Source organism: Physeter macrocephalus, chromosome 17, assembly GCF_002837175.3.
Source record: "Physeter macrocephalus isolate SW-GA chromosome 17, ASM283717v5, whole genome shotgun sequence".
NCBI lineage: Eukaryota > Metazoa > Chordata > Mammalia > Artiodactyla > Physeteridae > Physeter > Physeter macrocephalus.
The window spans coordinates 22,731,770-22,755,030 of record NC_041230.1 but is presented as its reverse complement, the minus strand read 5'-3'; the positions used below and the strand labels follow the sequence as shown (position 1 = coordinate 22,755,030).

The 23,261-nt window shown below is 38.9% G+C and overlaps 1 protein-coding gene across 4 annotated transcripts in view; it reads right to left on the bottom strand.

Annotated features, from left to right (window-relative positions):
• Positions 1 to 576: 576 nt before the first annotated feature.
• TENT4B (terminal nucleotidyltransferase 4B) overlaps positions 577 to 23,261 on the bottom strand; it is a 58,548-nt gene continuing 35,863 nt past the window's right edge. Inside the window, exons 2-13 of one of the 4 annotated variants that reach the window (XM_055079028.1) lie at positions 17,173 to 17,296; positions 15,425 to 15,471; positions 13,876 to 13,996; positions 12,704 to 12,811; positions 9,873 to 10,001; positions 8,497 to 8,710; positions 6,835 to 6,961; positions 6,629 to 6,732; positions 6,346 to 6,392; positions 4,501 to 4,665; positions 3,299 to 3,344; positions 577 to 2,251 (exon numbers count right to left, since the gene is read on the bottom strand). In XM_055079028.1, the coding sequence (XP_054935003.1) occupies positions 2,073 to 2,251; positions 3,299 to 3,344; positions 4,501 to 4,665; positions 6,346 to 6,392; positions 6,629 to 6,732; positions 6,835 to 6,961; positions 8,497 to 8,710; positions 9,873 to 10,001; positions 12,704 to 12,811; positions 13,876 to 13,996; positions 15,425 to 15,471; positions 17,173 to 17,296 (1,411 nt within the window). In that variant the 3' untranslated portion in view covers positions 577 to 2,072. Of the gene's footprint in view, positions 2,252 to 2,971; positions 3,345 to 4,500; positions 4,666 to 6,345; positions 6,534 to 6,628; positions 6,733 to 6,834; positions 6,962 to 8,496; positions 8,711 to 9,872; positions 10,002 to 12,703; positions 12,812 to 13,875; positions 13,997 to 15,424; positions 15,472 to 17,172; positions 17,297 to 23,261 lie in introns of those variants that run through there. The other 3 variants (XM_055079027.1, XM_007113762.4, XM_028477956.2) reach the window with 3 other exon arrangements.

Here is a 23,261-nt window from a genome sequence, read left to right as displayed (position 1 = left end):
GGAAAAAAGGCTATTAAAAATGCTCTCCCTACCGCACGTGTTTTGCTCTGTGAAGACTTTATCCAGGAATATCTGGAGCCAAAGCAAATGACCTAAATATTAAACCTAAATATTAATGAGAGGCTCAAAACGCAAGGAAAGGTAAAACACTCAAAACAGGACAAAAATATAATATGGTCAACTGGTGAAGACTGGAGAGCGACTACATGTAAAACCAGTGGATCCCTCAGATCAAAGCTAGATTTGCAAGCCACGCGCAACATCTCCAGACAAATCAAAGACACTAAAAACTGGGTACCTTCACGGACACCTTAAAAATGGAAGAAAAAATGCATTTACCTTTATCATCAAAGCATAACCACTCAGGTTTTGTGCTGACACCTCTTTGACCCATCAGCACCTCTAAAAACCAGTATTTTGAAAAGTTTATTATGACTTTTTAAGGAGCTTCCACACCAACCAGGGACACATACGCCACTGCCAGAGAAATGTCACCACAGTGAGGCAGGATTTGTAAAACCCCATTCTACAAGTACTAGCAAAGGAAGGTTATGACTCATGGATATGGATGGACTATAATATTTAAATGGCACGTTTCTGACATATTCACAAAATCTTTATAGAAAGTATTTAAACTCAGAAAAGAAAAAAAGACAGGAGTCAAATACAGAGATGAAATGTACAAAACAAATGAGCAGGCAAACTAAAAGTTCTTGAAAGTATTTTACTTCAGGTTGAAAAATGAACAGCTTCCACACCGTTCATTGCAAGATACACAGTATTCACGAATACATTGCTGGTCATTTGAGGAAATGTACACACCTCAATTTCTCCTTCATGCTTTTCTTTTAGAAAGATACTGTTTACCAAAAAGAAACGTCAGCAGTACAGGAAAAACTATTTTCCCAATAAATTTACGAAAACCTAAGATTCCCAATGGAATCAAGATTATCTTCCCGCTACCACCACCTTAATATAATCACATGCTTATTGAAACACTAATATCTGCACCCTAAGAGTACATTTACTTTCAACAATGAGGGTGATTCTTTAAAAAAAAACTTCAGTGTGGTAAATGTAACATGGATCTCTGCAAGTATTAAGTGTCTGAAATAGGCAGCTAATACTGGATTTAATATTATTTTATAAATAATTGTTCCCTTAGCAGTAAACGTAAGTCTACACATTCACAATAGTCCTAGAAAATAAATACTGTGATTATGCACAATATGTTATGACAAACTAGTTTCAAAAAACAGAAGCTCAACATCTTGATAAAAATTCTGATCAGAATAAAATGTGACTCTAAAATTTAAAACATTGTCAAAATAACATCACATTTAAAATCTTCCACAGTTTACACAAGTATTATGAACTTCCAGTTTTGGAACACATTTTTTTGTTGTGAATTAAAATACGAACTTATTGAAAACTGTTAATTTCAGTGATGACATCAGTTTTGGTCTTATTTTAGCATTATTTTCTTTATAAAAAGTTGCACTAAGTGTCCATTAATGGTCTGATTGGTCTTCAGTATTTCATAAACGTATATAAAAGAAATTCCTAAAAGCCAATAGTACTTTATATGTATATATTTATAAAAGAATCTCATCTCAGAAATGGCTGTAATTAACAGAGCCAGACATACTGATGCTAAACATAACAGTGTTCACCTTGAAAGAAAGCATTTTCAGAAATCACTTACATTCTATTAAATACTCCCAACCGAGTTTCAAACTCAACATGTGATGAATAACAGAATTATACATCTCATTTGCACTCAAAACTGACCACAACCAAAATTTACAGTATGATTGAAACAAGCCAATGTTTAAAAAAGTTTTAATTAAAGATAACAATTCCATGAAAGGAGAGGATAAAGAATGGGATGACAAGAAGTATTTGGTCTTAATAAGGCAATACAAAATACATCCATTATCAAAGACCATTTAATTTTTAAAGATCAACAATACCAAAAGCATAAAGTGGAGTATAAGAAAATAGTTTTTTATAAGTATGATTTAATTAAAGCTGTTTACAGTTATTCTCTCCCACAGTAGTTAAGCATGAATTTAAAAAAGAATAAGAGATGAGAAAAACAAGCACACGCAGCACACAGGGTTAGAGGAGCCAGCATGCAACGTCTGTGGAACTCGAGGTTTCACTGCAACAGGAATGGGACCAGACGTGGGTGGCCTGTTTTTTTTTCCTATTAGGAAGAAAGAAAAAAAAAAAAAAAAAAAAAAAAAGACTGCAAAGGAAACAAACACAAAGTCATGTAATTGCCCACTGCCCAAGACGACAGCACTATAGAAAACAGTTGCAAGTTAATTCTTAGAGATGACTAGAGATTTTTCAGTGTTTACACAAAAGTACATAGTACATATTTTTTTTTTCTTACAAAATAAAGTAAACGTCATTTGCCACCATAACCTTTTCTTTAGAGAGGAAAATTTTTGCAGCAGGTCACAAGGGTTCTATTAAGTCATTTCAATGTTGAGGAAACAAACTGAGTAATAGAACTAATCACTTCCCTATAGATGGATGTTAAGATGACAATTCAGATTATTTTTCAAACTAATCCTGAGAAAAATCTGTTTACAATTTAAACAGTAATGTTATGTAAAAAGTATTAACAAATCCACTATTACAAATATCAATTTCCTATATGGTCATCTATATATACACACAATAAAATGGTAAATATATGCAAAAATATTTAAAAAAAAAAACATGCACAGATCACTTTCCCCTTTGAAATCTGGACTTCCTATAAGATACCTGTGTTTTCCTTCCCCACCCCATCCTCTGAAATTGTTTCTTGTTTCTATCACCCTACCCACACTGAATACTATTCCCTATAACTCTGCATAAAGCCAATGAGAAATAGATTTATTTTACATTCAAGCTTTAAATCTTAAAATGACCCTGTTATAGCATATGACTTATCAAATGAGCAGCCTTTTTTTTCCCCTTTTTTTGCTTGCTTTTTGTTTTTGCAGTTGTCAGTCTTCATGATCCATTCCGTGGCGAGCTGGGAAAAAACGCAGTTGCTAAATCAACGTCTGAACAGTGTAAGGCTCCCGAATGTTTCCCAGGAGTCCCTATCCAACTGTCCTGAGCATGAGATCATTGCACACAGAAGACAGTCCATCATACAACGCCGACTATCTACAAAGGTCTGAGAGGGGGGCGTCCCTCTTGTGTTTCCTCTTTTTGCCATGGTAATACTGATTATTTGATTTGCCTTGATGTTGTTTGTTTGTCATCAAGGAACCATGGCTTGTTTGGGTTGTACCTTGGAAGCCTTTGCTGGAAGAACGAAAGAGCCTTGCTGATCCATGCTGCAGAGAAGGAAAGCGGTCAAAAAGGTATCAGTATTGCAGATTCAACAGAGCACTGGCTAAGACCTACCTCGGGGAGCTTTCATAACTGGGAATATGCTGACTTATCTAGCAGGCAGAAAACGATGCTACAGGGGTTAACTCTCTCGGGCTCTAAAACTTTTAAATATCAAAAAACATAGACCACTCCTTCTGTTAAGAAGAAGCCCTGTCTTCTTAACAGAGTATATAGAATGTAAGTCTTTTCTTAAGGAGCCTATCAACCAATACACCACGTAACAAATGGCATTACCGGAAGAAGCTGTCAGACATGCAGGTGTGTTGCCAGGTCAGGGGTCATCACAGCTGGCCACTCCTTTCCTGCTACCAAGTGTCACTTTAATTGCCATTTCTAAACGAGTCTGTGTTTGGTGCACGTGACTATAGGTAAAGTGGATTCTGCGAGTCAAGTCACACATGAGGTGACTGACATAACAGTCAATCTATACTGCCAAGGGGCCTTCCCCAGGGTCCCTGATGTACTGGGAGAGGGTGTGATGGCCTTAGGCCAGAGTCTAGTATGAAATGACTTCTTCCCCTCATTTGGATTCATTACTCATGATGAATAAAATTTCAGGCAACTGAAAAACTTACAATAGAGTGTCTCTGTGGCCTTTTTAAGTCAAAGCTAAAGCTAATCAGCTGACCAGGGCTGACTGCTGTCTGATCATTTCAACACAGGCAACTAGGTATTGAATTTTAAAATAAAAAAGGATATGTTATTCCCAGATGTGCACAACACTGCAATGAGGTCATACAAAAACTTCACGGGAGTTTACTTCAAGTACAGCTGAAACTTTTTATAACTTGAAGCAATTTTTTTTATGCTGAATCTGTAATAGGTGGGTTGGCCGGGACATCTTAAAAGGACCAGGTGCTAGATTCCCACAAAGGTTTATGTTACAATGGTGTCTCACAAAGATCCTCAGGACATCCTGTTACTAGAAGCACTGTCATGCTTTGAACAAAATATGTTTGTTTTTTAACCTAGAGCTTTCTTTAAATCCATAATGTGTATGAATACATATGTATATATGTATATGCATGTACAAAACTCTAAATAACTCTAAATATTCTAGACCGAATATTAACAATCAAAAACACAAATTCCACACACCTGGGATTTGTTGGTGCTGCTGGATATGTTAGTGGTCTGGGTGCTCTGCATTTTCCCGCCTGCCTGAGAGGACTCCAAGGACACATCCTGCGACCCTACCCGGTTCCCAGTGGACGGGCGGCAGAGCAGCTGTTTCGGGGTTTTGCACGGTGTCGCATCGGAATCCTAACACAAGTCACATGAATTATAATGTGACACAGTAATAATTTAGACATTCAATATTAAGAAAGGAAAACAACTTCAGCTAAGCACTCTCTGGACTAAGTCTAATAAATATTTGGGAGTTAAAGGAAGCACACTGAGGAATTTATAAAATTAACTGCTTAAGTTTTCTTCCAAACATTTAAAGTGGCTTATTCTATCAGAGGGTTTCTGTTCATTGTTAAATCCACTGCCCACGCCTGACCTTGTTAATCGGCCTTGAAGGAGCTCACAGGGGTCCAAGTTTATCTGCATTTTTATTTACAGAAAATGAACCATGGTATAGTGGAACGAGCACGGTAAAGAGTGAGGACCTAGGTCCCAGTCCCTGATTCAATGTCTTCAACCAAATCTCACAAAGCTCAGCCCCTCGGAGTCTGTGGTAACAAATCAGTGCTCCCGCCAACCGATCACACCGAGTGGATCAGACTTCCCAGAGACACTGGTCTGAGTCCACCTGTTTCGGGGCTGCTGGGGCCATGACTGCTACTCTTTCCTCAGCTCTACCCTTCCCCTCACACTCTGCCCAGCATTTCAGAGACACATACTCTCAGTCCCTAAGGCTCCCTCTCGAGGCCGTGTCTGCTCTCGCCCCTGTGCCTGTGACATCTAGCTCAGCATTCTGTCCTCCACAGCTCTGCTCTAGGAACCAGAACCGCACACAGGTAGATCCTGCATGTGAGCATTTATGACTCCATTATGATAAATGGTCATTGTTGACAACAAAAAACTATGCCTCTTCCATATTTAGATTATTTTATGTTATACACTTAATGAAGCCGATAAAGCCCATTTTATTAATAGATCTTGATTTTAAGTAAACTCAGGATAAGACAGAAAGTAGATCAGGGATTTCCAGGGCACAGGGAGAGAGAAGAAATTAGGGACTGCTAATAGGTTTGTTTTGGGGGTGATGGAAATGTCCTGGAATTAGATAGTGGTATAGCTGCACAATATTATAAATATGCTAAAAAAAACCACTTAAGTTGTACATTTCTAAATGGTGAACAAGAGAGTATATATCCCATTTATATAAAAATTTTGAAATAGACAAAACTAATCTATGGCATTAGAAAATCGTCACGGTGGTTACCTCTGAGGGTAAGACTGGGAATTTACTTGAAAACTTCATGAGGGAACTCTTTGGGGTGATGGTAATAGTCTGTACCTTGTTAGGATTTGGGGTTACGGATGTGTATGCACTTGTTAAAATTTAGTAAATGTATAATTAAGATTTCCTTATATGTTAATTTTATATCAAAAGAAAAAACTGGACAAACACTGAGCTGTGGTTAACGAGCACACCACAGCACTCTGTGGGAAGTGTGCTAATGTCTGCAATACTCTGACATGTATCAAAGAATAAGATGAACTGGTGAATGAATGGACAGCTCTGTGATAAGCCAGTAAAATGTTAATGGTAGAATCTAGTGGTGGTGTATATGGATGTTCACTAAAATCCTTTCACTTTTGGCTGTATGCTTGAAAATCTGAACACAATGTTGAGAAAAAGTACAACCATAAAGTTATTAAAATTTCCCAGGAACAAATAAGAAAATGAGCTAGCCTTGGCTCTCTAGATAGAGTCACCCCTGACAGAACTCCTAAGGGTCTAGGTTTAGAAAACGATGTCTTCATACTTACGACGTCACTAGAGCTGGACTGTGTAGCAGAAGAGGAAGACACTGGACCTGATGAAGAGTTTGAAGAGTGTTTACTAACAGATTCCGAAGTTTTACTTCTACATTTTCCAAGGGCTTCATTTTCTTCAGATAGATTATTATTACATTTATCTAACTGCTGAGTATCTACTATCAAGGTAACACCATTTCCTGAAAGAGTGGCAAAAGATTGGAAAACGTTTCTTCCCATTAAGCACACACAACACAGAAAAGCCTCTAATACTCAATCGATGAAAAACTCTTACCATTGCATGAAGGCTCAGGCCTATTCTGCAAGCCCCACTGCTTTGATATCCAGTCTCTATATGTGGCAACTTCATCTGTTACTCTAATTATTCTACCTAATATGCTGCAAGTGTTTAAAAAAAAAAAGAGGGGAGGTACATTAATTTGAAGATAAGAAGCCACAACCAATTTTGACCCAATGGGCTGATTTTAGTTAAACTTTTACCTCTCCGTTTCGTTGTTGGGATAGTACTTTGCTATTGGCGATACAGCATGACTCAGAACAACGTAGGCATAATCAAAGGCCTGTTTCACTTGCATGGCCCCATATGAACTCCTTCCAACATCATTACCTTTAAAAGAAATATATACATAAGATATTAAAACTTACCGTGGCTTAAGATGAACCAAATGTTTGTGAGCCCTCTTCTGGGAGAGCAAGGGCACTTACTATCCTGCTAGAGCGGCACTCAGAATCTGAGCTGTCAGTCGGTCCCACAGCTCCCCAGACTCTATAAACGTGTGCATCACGCATAAATATGTTCTTATGGCATATAAATTGCCTAAATGTCTTCTGGCCCAATAGGACTATCCCATACACAGTCATGCAAATAAAAGAAGTAACTGCCTGTTTTTCCCTAAGAGGGAAACCAAGCTAAATTATAAAGACTTATGTTTTGCTTGGTAGGTATATAGACATCTCCTGCACTAAATTATGAGCTCCTAAAAAGCAAGGACCATCTTGCTGAAAAAACCTTTGTGTCCTTTATGTAGGGTAGGCTCCCAGTGAACATTTCCTCAATGAATAAACACAGAACTTTCTTTTCTTTTCTTTTTTTGGCCGCACTGCGCGGCATATGGAATCCTAGTTCCCCGACCAGGGATCGAACCTGAGCCCCCTACATTGGAAGCGCGGAGTCTTAACCACTGGACGGCCAGAGAAGTCCCCACACAGAACTATTAATGTTTATAAGATGGCTCATCAAGCCAGAAAAGGGCTCCTAGGCAACTACTCCATCTGTTAACTCCCCTTCCTTACTCATTTTCAAGGCCAATACATTAAAGCAAATGACTAAAAGCATTTCCATTGAAGCTCGATAACATGGAATCTAAATATTTTACAATTATATCAGGAAAAAATATTGCCCAGAAAAACTAGGATACAAGCAAGCAAACACAGCATCATGAAAGCACAGGAGGAATTCATTTTCTGCTCACTTTTGAGCCAACATAAAGCTGGAAAAAGCAAAGGGAGACTATACAAAACTAAAGAGGTAAGAAGGGGTCCAAAGGGAAACTAAACTATCTCTTGGTACCCTTTCTCTCATGAATTCTGAGACATCTGAGCGTGCTCACTCCCTCTAAGGACCTCAAAATCCTCACTTAAAGCACCGGCTGACAACTGGTTAGAATCAGGAGCAGTGAGGACGCAAGAAAGAAGAAAAATGGTACCAAACTGGAGATGCACAAACCCACCCAAATAGTTAATACCCATTCTCCTTTGCCTTTAAGAGTCGAATGGAGTCTACTCCCAACTCAACTCATTTGGAAGTATGCAATGTGTTTTTCTGCTGTGTGTGTGTGTTTATGTTCATGTGTTTGCTTATAAAATATTTTGAGGAAAAAAAATGACTACAATTACAAGTTAATGCTTAATTTTTCATCTGAAGAGAGTTTAAAGTACAATATGATGACTGACAATGCCCTTTTCTACCTTTTTCTTTTTTTGGCTGCACCACGAGGCTTGAGGGATCTCCGTTCCCCCGACCAGGGATTGAACCCAGGCCCTCAGCAGTGAAAGCACGGAGTGAGTCCTAATCACTGGACTGCCAGGGAATTCCCAATGCCTTTTTCTTTGAATGTCCATAAATTTACCTAAATTCAATACCTGGTTGTAAAGGATCTTCAATATAAAGCATGGATGGCCTGTAGCCATCTAGCATATTTTTCTGTACTTCATCTTTGGCCACATAGGAACCACCATCCTTTATCCGGATGCCAGTCTTTAAATAATTGAAGTGTCGTCCATATAATTCAAAAAATTCTATTAAGAGAACACCATAGTTTGTATTGGGGATGCAAGCATCTTCCCTGGGATGTAACTAAAATAAGAAGAAAAAAAAATTATATTGGACTTTCTCTAAATTCAAAGTGAGGATAATAAATGACATTCTAACTTCTATAAACAGTATTACTATAGTTTTGGTTTAGCATAGCAGCCAATAGCTCATGGAGTTAGAGCAGGCTAATCGTAATAGTACTTCTGTTATAGACAACCTAAATTAAAGCCCCATGGGTGTGGGGGGACCTGGTGGGGGACAATTTATAAGGCTGAATTTTACAGCTGCCCCAGGATGCTGAGAGCGCGGGCTTGGCCCAACATCAGGGAAGTCATTCTGACTCACCAGCAGAGTCACGCAGTTGGCAACACTGCACCACATAAATACGCTCACTGACGGGATTAAGACTTCTAACTCATCTTAACCAGACAGCAAATCTCAATTCCAGCTAAACTTACAAGAGTGGTTGCTTAGAAGACATTCTTAATTTTGGCATTTGTATTGCTATTGACACCTATGGAGACCACACCATACTTTTTTATTATTTTTTTTTAACATCTTTATTGGGGTATAATTGCTTTACAACGGTGTGTTAGTTTCTGCTTTATAACAAAGTGAATCAGCCATACATATACATATGTTCCCATATCTCTTCCCTCTTCCGTCTCCCTCCCCCCCATCCTCCCTATCCCACCCCTCTAGGTGGTCACAAACCACCGAGCTGATCTCCCTGTGCCATGCGGCTGCTTCCCACTAGCTATCCACCCTACGTTTTGGTAGCGTATATATGTCCATGCCACTCTTTCACGTCGTCACAGCTTACCCTTCCCCCTCCCCACATCCTCAAGTCCATGCTCTAGTAGGTCTGTGTTTTATTCCCGTCCTACCCCTAGTCTCTTCATGACATTTTTTTTCTTAGATTCCATATATATGCCACACCATACTTTTGCATGCTAAAATTTGCAGTGAAAAGTCTCAAAATACTAGAGCACACGGGATTAAAAATAAAAAAAAAATATTCTTCCCTAGTGATTTTAAAGTACTTATTTGCTAAATCATAAAAAGGTACCTAGTTTAACGGGAAAAGTCAAAAGTAATCAAGGGAAACACTCTAATTAGAGCTTGATTTAAATTTTTTCCAAAATGATTCCCAACTGATTTATTTTTAAAAATGTTTAGTGCACACTAGTATGGTATAACTTACCTGAAGGAAACTCACTGCCATTAAAAAGAGACTATAAGAACCAATTCCACCTGTAAATACTTCATTAAGGTCCCTCTGTAATAAGAACTGTTTCAATACTAAAACCAAGTATGGTAATACAGGATATTTCTGGAAAAGAAAATTGTATTTTCAATGAATTCCTACATCAATAATAGCCCTAAGCATTAACAGCATATATGGTCTCTAAGTATAAACTGGTCCTTACATTACAAACTTTGGTGGACATATGTAATATACTTAATTTTCTATTTTAAAAACAAGCTATAAAAAAGTAAGCTATAAGTAATTAAGGATTGTCTCCTCACATCTAAAATCTAAAACATGTAGACATAAATGACAGCACCCAAGCACTCACTACGGGACAGAAACGCTAGCAATACATGTTTTGTGACATTCATTTATGACCATTACCGAATAACATTCAATTGTAAATAGGTAACAGAACCAGTACAGGACAACGTCTCAATTCTTTTTTTTTTTTTTGGCCACAACTCCCAGCTTGCAGGACCTTAGTTCCCCGACCAGGGATCGAATCCAGGCCCCATGTAGTGAAAGCACAGAGTCCTAACCACTGGACCGCCAGGGAATTCCTGTCTCTTAAAGCACTAAATCAGTGGGATTTTAAAGAATCATTTCTTGTAGGTGGCACTCCATAGGCAGACCAGGGTCCTTCAGATGATTCTGCAGAGCCCAGGAGCAGGAGCCATCCTGCCTGCTGTTCTCCATGCGGGCAGGTGAACACACAGACCCACCTTCTGTGCTTTACAAAGAAGGGTGAGAACATCCATGCTGGCAAATATGGACAGTGTGAGTCTGTCTTTCACTCAGGCACACACTCATTAAGTACTCTCCACAAGCCAGGCCCTAGGCTAGGGACGCTGAGGGGAACAAAGCAGGCACAAACACCGAGAAAGAAGTCAACAGCCATTGCCTAGGGGTGGTAGAATTACTAGTGATTTCCACTCTTTTCTTGACACTTAACAATGAAAGCAAACTGCTTCCATAAGAAAGAAAAAGAGTTTATACTTTTGCAAATCATGTCAAAGTAAGCAAGCATGAGAAACAACAAAAATATGGAGAAATAATCATTTTTAAACACTACAGTTGAATTGGAAAAAAATAAAAAATAAAACTAATGCAGGAAAAAACAAACAAACAAACAAAAACCACTACAGTTGAACTCAGAAATATAGTCTCTTTAAAGAACAACTAGGCAAATTTCCAACAGAATTTTTTCTGCATATATCCTCTGACCCAGAAATTCCACTTCCGGGAATCTTCCTACAATTTATTAGTGTAAAGAAAGATGTAGGCATGGAAGGATGTCCACCAAGCATTTTTTGTAACAGAAAAAAACCACTGGAAGCAACACCGGGGAAGTGCTACACAAAGCACAATAATCCTGACAAGGGACAACCATGTAGTCAGTGAAAATAATGAAGGAACCCTGACTGTGCTGATACAGAAAAACCCACCAAAATATTAAGTTAAAAAAAAAGTATTAGACAACTTGTATATAGTGTGCTATATTCCTTTTGTTAAAAATTTCAAGAAGAGGATAAAAAGCAAAGAAAAAAAAGCTGATGTAGGCACATCCTATGAAGCTGATCTAAGCATATAGGTATAAGGGTGACTCACTTTTCACTACCCTTTTATACTGGTAAGATTTTTTATCATACGTATTATTCTCAATTTTTTAAAAAGTTTCTTTCTGGTAAAAAGAAACTTTATACACACCCAATACCTCCGAAAGAGTGGGATTACAGATAATATTCCTTTTCTTTTTCTGCTTTTCTATACTCTGCTCATTTATACAAGAATATAATGTTTACCACAGGAGAGTTAAAATTTTTTGTGACATAAAAAGAAAAAGGTGAACCTGAAGAGCTGCTAAAAAAAAAAAAAAAAAAAAAATCGTGGGGGTTTCCCTGGTGGCGCAGTGGTTAAGAATCCGCCTGCCAATGCAGGGGACACGGGTTCGAGGCCTGGTCCGGGAAGATCCCACATGTCGCAGAGCAACTAAGCCCGTGCGCCACAACTACTGAGCCTGCGCTCTAGAGCCCGCGTGCTGCAACTACTGAGCCCATGCGACACAACTACTGAAGCCCGTGTGCTCTAGGGCCTGTGCTCCGCAACAAGAGAAGCCACTGCAGTGAGAAGCCCACGTACTGCAACGAAGAGTAGCCCCCGCTCTCAGCAGCTAGAGAAAACCGCATGCAGCAGCGAAGACCCAATGCAGCCAAAAATTAAATAAATGAATAAAATAAATAAATTTATTTTTTAAAAAATAAAAACATTTTGAATGGAGAGAAATGATATTCTACATAAGCCAAAGCAGTTCACAGTTTTAGTTTTGGGAGAAAAAAGGTGATGGGTTTAAGCATGTGAAATGTTCTGAAGATGATGTTGACAAATTCTGCCCTATCTGGGAAGAAAACAGAATAAGCAGAAACAGACTTAAACCACTTCAAGATAAGATAAGGACACCTGCAGGACCTATCTTACAGGTGACTTGGGGATTAAAATCTAGAAAAGGCTCCCTAGAGAGGGTCTTAATCTGAACTCTTGGAGAGAAGTTCTTCAAAAGCTTCCTCAACCCTTAATTCTTACTTGAGGTCACATTATAAATTACTGATTATTACAAGCAGATTCAAGGAAAGTAAAACCACTGCACAGAAAAGAAGCATTTGTCAGCGATACACATATAAAAATAGTTTAGCCAAGTATATCGGAACACCACCACAACAGAATCTCAAAACACAACTCCATTTCTAATATTTTCACTGAATAAACACTATAAATTCTCTGACCTTGGTAAAATCTTTGATGAGGTCAGCTGCTCTCACACCATTCTGTACATTAAAGCTGATATCAACTTTCACTTCGGTAAAAGAATCTGTTAATTTAATAATAGGTACCTAGAAAGAGAAGACAGGTAAAATTTAAATACTTTAACCAAATTAAATGACAAAATCAGGGGATGGAAGGTTATCAGACTTGAGGTCTTGACCTCCTCACGAGGACATAAAAACACTGAGTATTCTGAACACTCCGTACCATAGTTGACTTGGCCTTCTAGATATTTTACATTACATATTTAGCATTTAACCTCATGCAATATAACAAAAACTTTCTCAACTTTTATATACTTTGGAGAACAGTTTCCAACTCAAGAAAATCAAGAATTATGAATGTCAACCCACAGCACCAAACTGTTTCCAATAAGAAAATTGCTAGATTCTTAAGTCACACACAGTAAGTCGCTGGCCTTTTTGGTCAGTTTTGCAAACAGCCCAGAAAACAACCTAACAAGAGAACTTAAAATGTAAGAATGATTCTCAAATGAAAAATGATAGGATGATTTATATGCGATATCAGGAATTCTTTAAAAAAAAAAAAAAAAAGCTCTATTTCTACCATGCATTAGAAAACTCAGGCCAGCAAACTTTGTGTACAGAACTGGATTTCCAAATTAACAGCTTTTAATAAAAAACAATACAAGTTTTTTTGCTCTAATAAAACCTAATATGCAAAAATCCAAATTTCTAAAATAGACATTTATCTCTAAAATGAGCTTCTGTGGAAATTCTTTAATGTCCATTCCGTTAGTTAAAATATGACTTGATTTACAAAATTTCAATTAATGCAATTCTTCAAGGATACAAAATATGATAGAAAAGCAACAGCTGTGCAACTATAAACTTTATCAGATATCCACATTTTTACTTATGTTTTTTATATTAAAAAATCTCCACAGTATTATGTATGATAAATTGAATAATATTTTTTAAAGAAATGTACAACCAGAATAATTCATTTGTCTCACAAACACAACTTTTTATGTACAAGCACTGTGATCATTAACAAAAGGAAGGAATAATTCACTCACAATCCGACGGTGCTCACCAAAATTAAATTTTAATTTTACAAGTTTCATGCATAAGTAACTAGAGAGTTTAAGATGAAATGCTGAAGAACTTACAGTTGCTTTGTCTAGAACTTTCACCGAATCCTCATCTGCAACTTTATGCTTCCGGAGAGCTTCTTCCAGGGTCCAGAGGGGCAGGTTTTCCCACTTCCCAAACACCACAAGATCGATGTCACTGAACACAGAGCACACACAAGAGTTGTTTCAAGAAGTGAGAAACTGTACTTACTTTAACTCATTCAAGCTACAGACAGCAGGTTAGTACAATGGAACTCTATTTCTCACCCTGCCCAATGAAGACTAAATGTGTTGGTGAGGACTGTTTTTAGAGAGGAAGTGGAAACTGGTGATTTTAACAACCTCCTCCTTCTCCTGGTCATTTCCCGGGGTGATTTTAAAAGAAGTAACACCTCAAAAACACCAGTTAACGTTTCCTGTTCATAAAGGCTTCTGGTACTAAAAAACTTAAGACCTTCCAAGTGAATGAGGTTAACTGATTGTGACTTACATTATTAAGTATAAAAAGCAAGATGCAGGCAGTGTATCTAGTAAGCTACCATTTGTGTACAAAAGGAAGAAACACACATTTCCTTTTACATGCATAGAATATCTCTGGAAGGATATGCAAAGAACTGGTAATAGCAGCTCCTCCAAGGAGAGAAACTGGGGGAGAGAGGTGGGATCCAGACTTTTCATTGTAATTATGTGTGTGCTCTTTTCAAATCTGAACTAGGTAAATGTAGTACTGTTCATAAAATTTAATTATATTATTAGAAAGAGTGACTCAGGTTTTGCTGAGGCTCAGAACCTAAATAAGGAAAAATATTAATGGACTCAAAGTTGAATATTTTATGGCTTTTGTAGGCCTAAGACAGCAATGGGAAGAATGGAAATTGCTAGGATCCATCCACTTTAACACATTTTAAGTTTGGGTAAAGTAGACTGAATCAAACTCAAATGCAAAACATGATGGACGTCTATAGTGCACTTGAACGTTTGTTAAAAGGGTAAATCTCAGGTTGAGTGCTCTTACCACAATAAAAACAAAAACATCATAAATGTTTTTGCTTCGTAAAGACCACAGCATTTCAATTCTTAGAGAACGGGCACTCACTCCTCAAGGAAGTCTTACTAACCCCAAAAATCACCCCCAACACACACGCCTCACCCCCAGCTATGGGCCAAGACAGCCCTCATTTGAGAAGACCGAAACAAACAAGAGGCCTGAAAAGACCAAGACTTCCCTCAGAGAAGAGTTTGTACCCTGATTTTCTGAATCAGAACACTGGAACAGGAGCTAATAGTATGAGTTCTTAATAAAAAATGAGAGACCTGGCATTCCAGAGAATCCAAAGTTCTAGAGCATAATCAGGTGTTTTACCATAATATTACATTAACATCTGTGTTAGTGGGTTAAGTTACAGGGTTGAACAGTTCTCTGCAGTGATATTCTACCTATTCTATTCTAATTCAAATAAAATACAGGCAAGTGGATTTTTGTTTCATAAATCTGTTTTGTTTCAACTCTTACACATTCAACAGTCAAAGCGCATACACTCTAAAAAAATGTACAATCCCTTAAAAGTGCCATAAATGTACTAACCTAGTAGGTAAATACAGGCCAGTTTTAAAACTTCCAAATATCTGGACCTAAAATAGAAAAAATTGTTATATTAAAATATCAGATGAAAGGCCACCAAGCTATGGGGAAATGCAGGGTTTTGCCACCCTCTACTGGTAATTTTTAGTACTACAAGAGCATTTTTTTTCTAACACCATGCTTTCATGAGGCGGGATCCCGCGGCTTATAGGCAGACATTCGGAATATAGCTTAAACTTATTAGGTTCAAATATCAAATATGTAGACTTAAATAGAAACCTTTCGAAAGTAATGTTCAGGTCACTAATGTTCCCTGATAATCTAGAGATATGATCACAAATCCTTAGCCTTTGTTCTCTCAAAAGGAATCTTCTCATAGATTACTGAATTAGGGTCAGACTACTTCAGTTCCAGGACAAGTGCCAGCCTGTAGGCCATCTCCACAGAGAACACCAGGCACTGTCATTATAACATCATGCTGTGGCATAAAATCAGGACATATCCTATCTCAAACCACAGAGAACAGTGGAAGACTCAGGCAAATATGCGTCTGCAAGTAATTGCAATAAAGGATGAACAATGAAAAAAGTTCAACTTTCGAGGTGAGATGGACCCAGGAACCTAATCACAGCCTCGTGCTCCTCATCTGCAAAACAACTGTGGATAAAATCCCCCACCTCCGAAGGAGGAGGACTGATTTAGATCAGGGTTTCCCCACTTCAGCACTACTGGCATCCGGGGCAGATAATTCTTTGTGTTGAGGAGCTGTCCTGTGCATCATGTGATGTTTAGCAACCTCTCTGGCCTCTACTCATTACATGCCAGGAGCACCTCACCAGTCACGATAATAAAAAATGTCTCTGACATTGCCAGATGCCTCCTGGGGGAGAAACTTGTCCCCAGTTGAAAGCTGTCAATCTAGATCACATAGGAGAAACAACGTGGCATACAGTGGCTGCTCAATAAAATATTATTAGTGTCCTCCCCTCTTCCCTGTACCTACAGTATCTTATTTGAAGCTTCTCTGTTTTGCCAACTGGACCAGAAAAACTTCCCTGGCTTCACCTTTACCAGCCCATGACGGAGTCTCAAGAAAAGCCATACATAACACAATGTACAATGTAATGGATTCTAAGAAGTTACTTCTTCGAATGCACAAAATTGTACAACAGACCCTCAAAGGAGCCCTAAAAAGTGAGCGTCCACAATAAGAACCACAAATAAGCAGAGGAAATCTTGGGCAAAAGTTTTGTTCACTGGGTGGGAGCTATACTGGGAGACAAGGAGTGATTAGAAAAAGAGAAGAAAACAGCAGTTTCAGGAAAGTAGAACACACGCCTGCATTAGCCTATGAAAACGAATTTCAAATGACATAAATTCCTACTTGACATCTTCATTCAGCTGTACACAATTATGTAATGTTCATACTGACAGGCTGGAACAAAATAGTAACAGCGTTTTGATACATCACATCCAAATAACCCACTACTACAAGGAGGCCTTATTTGTCTTTCTTCTCTTTATAGTAATGATTCCCAAAAATAGTTTGCAGTTAGTAGCTGCTATTCAGTACTGCAAAGAAATAGTTTTAAGTAAGTCATCCAATTCAATGCAATTAATTAGGAAGCCCAAAATTCTAAAGGCTGAAGAAAATTCTTCGCTTTTAAAATTTCATGAGATCACAGCTCTACAGATGCACATACACAGGGATATTACCACCTAAGCACCCTTCTACCCAGACAGGTACTCACGTCAGCACTGGGCCAGAGCTCCTTAATCACACTCTCGATCCTGTTCACCACCTCCATCCGCATCTTCTCCTCCTCTGGTCTTGGAGACATGTATTCATAAAAATCACTTATTTCTTCATGCAGACTGAAAAAAAAAAAAGCAGAAAAGTTAATATGAGCAGGGCCAAACTAATGAGAAATCACTAGCTTAAATAAATCTTACCTAATTAAGTCTATAAGATAACTCAGCTGATGATTTTACATTCATAGATTTCTCACCTTAATTTTTTTTTTTTTTTTTTTTTTTTTTTTTGCGGTACGCGGGCCTCTCACTGTTGTGGCCTCTCCCTTTGCGGAGCACAGGCTCCGGACGCGCAGGCTCAGCGGCCATGGCTCACGGGCCCAGCCGCTCCGCGGCATGTGGGATCCTCCCAGACCGCGGCGCGAACCCGGTTCCCCTGCATCGGCAGGCGGACGCGCAACCACCGCGCCACCAGGGAAGCCCCCTCACCTTAATTTTAAAGTTACAATTCATGCTAAAATGGTAACGTACAAAATTTAATCAAAATGCCAAAATAAATAAAACAAGAAATTCCAAATTCCAAGAAGCCTTAATAGAAGTGTACTAGCAGCTCTCACAGCACGTATTATCTGCCTGTGCAGAATATTTGCTGGGTGCTGGTGATTTTTAAATTTCCTAAATTTCAAGGGTAAGGCCTGGCCTCTGCCTTTATACTTCTGATCCAGTAGATATAAACACAAGAAGATACAGAATCTAGGTGACAAAGACAAGCTTCCTGCGGTTCCCCTGCATCGGCAGGCGGACGCGCAACCACCGCGCCACCAGGGAAGCCCCCTCACCTTAATTTTAAAGTTACAATTCATGCTAAAATGGGAACGTACAAAATTTAATCAAAATGCCAAAATAAATAAAACAAGAAATTCCAAATTCCAAGAAGCCTTAATAGAAGTGTACTAGCAGCTCTCACAGCACGTATTTTCTGCCTGTGCAGAATATTTGCTGGGTGCTGGTGATTTTTAAATTTCCTAAATTTCAAGGGTAAGGCCTGGCCTCTGCCTTTATACTTCTGATCCAGTAGATATAAACACAAGAAGATACAGAATCTAGGTGACAAAGACAAGCTTCCTGGCAGTGGGGATGACCCTCTAACCCCTCTGTAATCCATTCCTCACAGGAGCAAAACAGCATGTCTTTCATAATGTTTGCTTAGTGAATTAAGTGTCAAATGAATAGGTCAGCCAGTGAATATCAGCAAAGACCTGAAAAGAATGGCTGGCAGACAAGGCTCCATGAAGGAGCTAAGAACACTTCCAGAGACCGAGAGGTACGAGGCACACTCAGGGAGCACCGAGCAAAGGGCACAGCCTGTGGCAGAGGGAGGAGTAAAGGGAGGGGCAGCAGCTGAGAGGAAGGCAGCACCTGATGACAGCAGGCTCTGAACAAAAAGCTAAGAAGTTCAGACCTTCCCCGGTGGTAACGGAACTATTTAAATGTTTCTGAGAGGGACCAGGGAAAGACTGACTTTAAAAAATGGAGCATTTTAAGAAGATTCATCTGGCAGTGGTACAAACAATGGATTGGGAAAGAGACGAGACTGGAGGCGGAGGAATGGCTCATAAATTACTGCAACTGTAGAAGAACTAGCTGAAGGCCTGGAGGATGGTGGAAGGAAAGAAATGGGCTCCAGAAGTGCCACACACACAGACACAACGGCTGGGCCGCATGGCATGACCAGCAATGGAAAGACAGGAGTGAGGACACCTGCAAGGGCTGAGGGCCTGAGGGGCTGGGGGCATCGATGAACAAGATGAAAGGAAAAGCTAGGCTGGCTAAGGGGCTGGGTGTAGTCAATTACTACTGCAGAATAGAAGAAAACGAAAATAGCATTCCTTAACAAGCTGGCGCAACTGTGAAGAGCTACCTTCAGGAGGGAAAACTGAATATAAAATGGGAGGAAATCTGCTAAACTTGTGTTGGAAGCAGACAAGGTGGGAGGCCCGGCTCCAGGTAGCTGGAGGTAAGTCGGAGTGAGGTTGTTCTCGTGGTGTCTCAGTCTAGCACAGCTGTGATGGACCAGGAAGCCAGGAGAAGGGCACTAGTTAAATAGCAATGGGTGCCAAGTGCCAGAGGGGAGCATGCTGGGGGGCAGTGGTAGGCAGTGCGGCCTCGAAGTAACAGAATCTGGAAGGAGGGGTGTGCCCGCAGCGGCAAGCCCATTCAGGTCCAGAGCGGGTACAGGATTCACAGGAAGCTAGAAACACCAGGAGATCCAAAATGGTTATAAAGAAAGGAAAGAAAAATGTCTAAGTCCCAACCTCCACTGGCTATAACATTTAAAATGTGGCTGAGTAAGCAATCAACAGTTTCTGCCTCTTCTGATGTTTTATTTTTAGACAGAGTCAAAAAAACTTGAGCTCCAGACTCAGGCTCTGCCTGAGGGCAGCTATGTTCTTTTTGAAAAGCGACTGGCACTTTCTGGCCTCGGCGTCGTCAGGCACAACCAAGGGGTTGGCAACAGGGAGCCTTTTCAGCCCCTTAGTTTCAAACCCTGGGCCATTTGGTAAGGAATGATTTATAGCAGCGTTCTGCCTGTTCACTGTGCAATACCACAGAAAACTGGATTTTAAAACTCCAGGGAGTTCTGCAGGTGGAATCAAGTCTTCCTTGGTATGCTTCTGGGTACCCTAGGATCTTCTGATTTTTTTTTTAAGCTTCCCAGGTTTTAATATATTCTCTAAGGTTATCCCCTTTGGCTTCTTAAAGACAACAGCTAAAAAGACTAGTCATTACAGAGTTTACAGCTTGCTTTACTCTTCTGCACTTTTGGCAGGGATGAGGACCACAAATAAACAACAAAATAAATGGACTTCTTATCTAACTGGATCATTTTCTATGTATCAGAGTTTATTTGTGGTTCGAAAGCACATCACTGTAGAATACTTCCATTTTAACCAATGGAAAAAACCTCCTAAATTTGACTGTTATCTATTCTACAAAGGCCCACTTACACATTTTCCAATTCAAATACAGGCAAAAAATATTTAGCCTGTCTTCCAGTTAATCTTCAAGTCATATGAAACTAAGTAAGAATTCATCCTCTAAACACTACCGAGTGCCTATGTTCAGGGCATTACAAGGAAAAACGCTAGTCACACATGATCCTTGCACTGGGTAGTTTCCATCTAATGACGAAAAGAAATACTCATTTGAAGTAGTTCTGTGATGTGTAATACATATATTCCACACTGTTCCACCACAGGCAGGTTGCAGATGAGCAGGAGTGCTTTCCAATGATGATAGCTTCGGGAAATGGAAAGGGGTTGCCTTGCAAGGTAGTAAGGTCCCCATCACTACAAGTATAAATAAAAAAACTAGATGACCATGAAGCAAACAAAGGTCTTATAAGAGATTTCTGAACTTGGTAAAAAGTGGAGAAGATTCTAAAATTCCTGTTTATCACTAGGCTTTTAGGTTTCTAATTAGCACATTAATTTGGAGACAAGATATTACAGTTTTACATGACAAATCCTTAAATCAAGACTACCCTAAACTTTAAAAATCCATGGAACCATCTTCCCATTTAGGAAAATATGGTTCTACAGCTTATATGTAGATTTGCATTTGCCATATTGGAAGGGGGAAAGAGGAATAAAGGAAAAAGGGAGGGCTATTAAAACAAAAACGTACTGGAACAGTAAGAACAAGAGAATCCATCTCAAGCCTGTCAGGGTCATCTCCTTACCTACACCAAACACAAACATCACTACCTATATCTCGTCTATATTTAACTAGCTACTTGTAAAATGCTTAAAGAACTAAGTGAGAAATGTTGGTATATTTAGGAAATAAATTTCCAGTAAAGATTTTTAAATAATTCTGAGGGGCTCTATCCCTGTGGACTGCATAATTTTACTGGCATGGTGCCATGTATATCTAGGGGCTTCAAAAATCCTGAAGGAACTGAATCCCATTTTTGGAGTAACTACTACATGCCTGGCACACTTCTGAGTGACATGATGACCTAATAAAGGCTGGAAACTAGAGAAACTTTGCAAGTTTGCTTTCGCATATTAATGCAACTTTATGCCTCTGAAATCAACGACTCAGAGAAAACTTTAGTTTCTCCCACATCTGGGTCAAAACTCAATATGATTAATTAGTAAATACTGCTGTATGCTACATACGCAGCCTTACGGTTTCTCATCTTAAATTATAAAATACAACTCTCCTGTGATCAAAATTCCTGAGTGATCAAAATACAGTGCCCTCTATCAGGATACCAATGTTTTCTTTTTATAAGATAAAGCGAGCAAGAAAGCACACCCACTCCCTGTTTTTAAAGGAAAAGTACAAAATATAAAAGCAATATGATAAAGTAGGTGCTACTATACAACTGGAGAGGATACCCCCCCCAAAAAAACCCACAAAAAAAACAGAATCAAAATTAATTTGCTGGGGTAAAATTTATGTTAATCTCAAAATTAATGATAATACAAAAATTTAAAGTGACAAGGAAGAAATATCAACAAAAAATAGCTTCTGTATTTTAAAAAGTACAACCCCACAGATAATTTAGGTCAAAACAGAGACATGAAAAAAAAAAAAATTGCTTCTGCTCTGAGAAAAGTTCCACCAGGGAGAAATGTTAGCCTTTCAAAATGGCCCTCAAAGGCTCAGTTTCTCTGGCTATCAAAGGGAAGAACTGCTTCACACCCTTTCAGCTGGGTTGCCCAGGGTGGCGGTGTGAGTCTCTCAGGAGCTTCTGTACCCTCAAAACCAGAGGCAGCATGGCAGTCTACCTGATGCTTCCAGGCCAAGGCAGGCAGATCACCCACTGCTGGCCCCCCTGCTCAACACTGCCCCCTGCAGTTCAGCCAAAATCTGTTCAGGGGCTAACCCTGCTTCCTGAGGGACACCTTCCCAGCTTGCAATGTGCCTGAGAACACTGCCACATCAAGGTCAAGCTTTCCAGTTTCCATAACTGAAGTCCTTATTAATTATAACTTCAGACTTACATGAAGGCATCGACAAAGTTCTATTCAATTACTGTCAATTACTCCCCCCTCCAAATTTTAAGATTAATAATAACCAATTTTGACAAGGACATATGGAAAAGGCACTCACATGCTGTGTGTAAAAATGTAAATTACTACAACCTCTCCAGAGGTTGTTGTATTAATTAGTGATAAATAATATTTATATAAATAATTTTTAAAATCCCATTATTTCACTAAAATCAGGATCTGGAAGAGTATCTTATCTGCAATCCCATGTTTACTGCAGCATTATTCACAATAGCCAAGATATGGAAACAGCCCAAATGTACATTGACAGATGAACAGATAAAGAAAACATGGTCTATACCTATAATGACATATTATTCAGCCTTAAAAAAGGAAATCTTGCCATTTGCAACATAGACAAACCTGAAGGACATTATGCTAAGTAAAATAAGCCAATCAGAGAAAGACACATACTGCATGATTCCACTTATATGCAATATTTAAAACAAACTCATAGAAGCAGAGAACAGAATGGTGGATGCCAGGGGCTGGCATGGGAGTGTGGGTGGGGAGTTGTTCAATGGGTATAAAGTTTCAGTTAAACAAGATGAATAAGTTCTATAGATATGCTGTACAACACAGTGTCTATAGTTAACAAGACTGTGTTATACACTGAAAAATTTGTTAAGAGGGTAGATTTCATGTTGTATTCTTACCACAAAACAAGTGAGGGGACACAAGGAAACTTTTGCAGGTGCTGGATATATCCTATTACCTTGATTGTAGTAATGGTTTCTTGGGGGTATGCATATGTCCAAACTCATCAAGTTGAATATCTACATGAAATATGTGCAGTTTTTTGTAAAGCTGTTTAAAAACCAATCCCCTTCTTTTCACCCTTCAGAAATATTTCCATGAGGGAACAAGGATATTCACCACAGCATGATTTAGGATACTAAATAATTGAGAAACAGCCTCGATGTCCATCAATGGATCCAATTAAATAATCATAGGAGTACTCATTGACCTTCCCTTGAACTATAGCCAATAACCCATTAAAAAGAATGATGAAGGGCTAAAGGAGC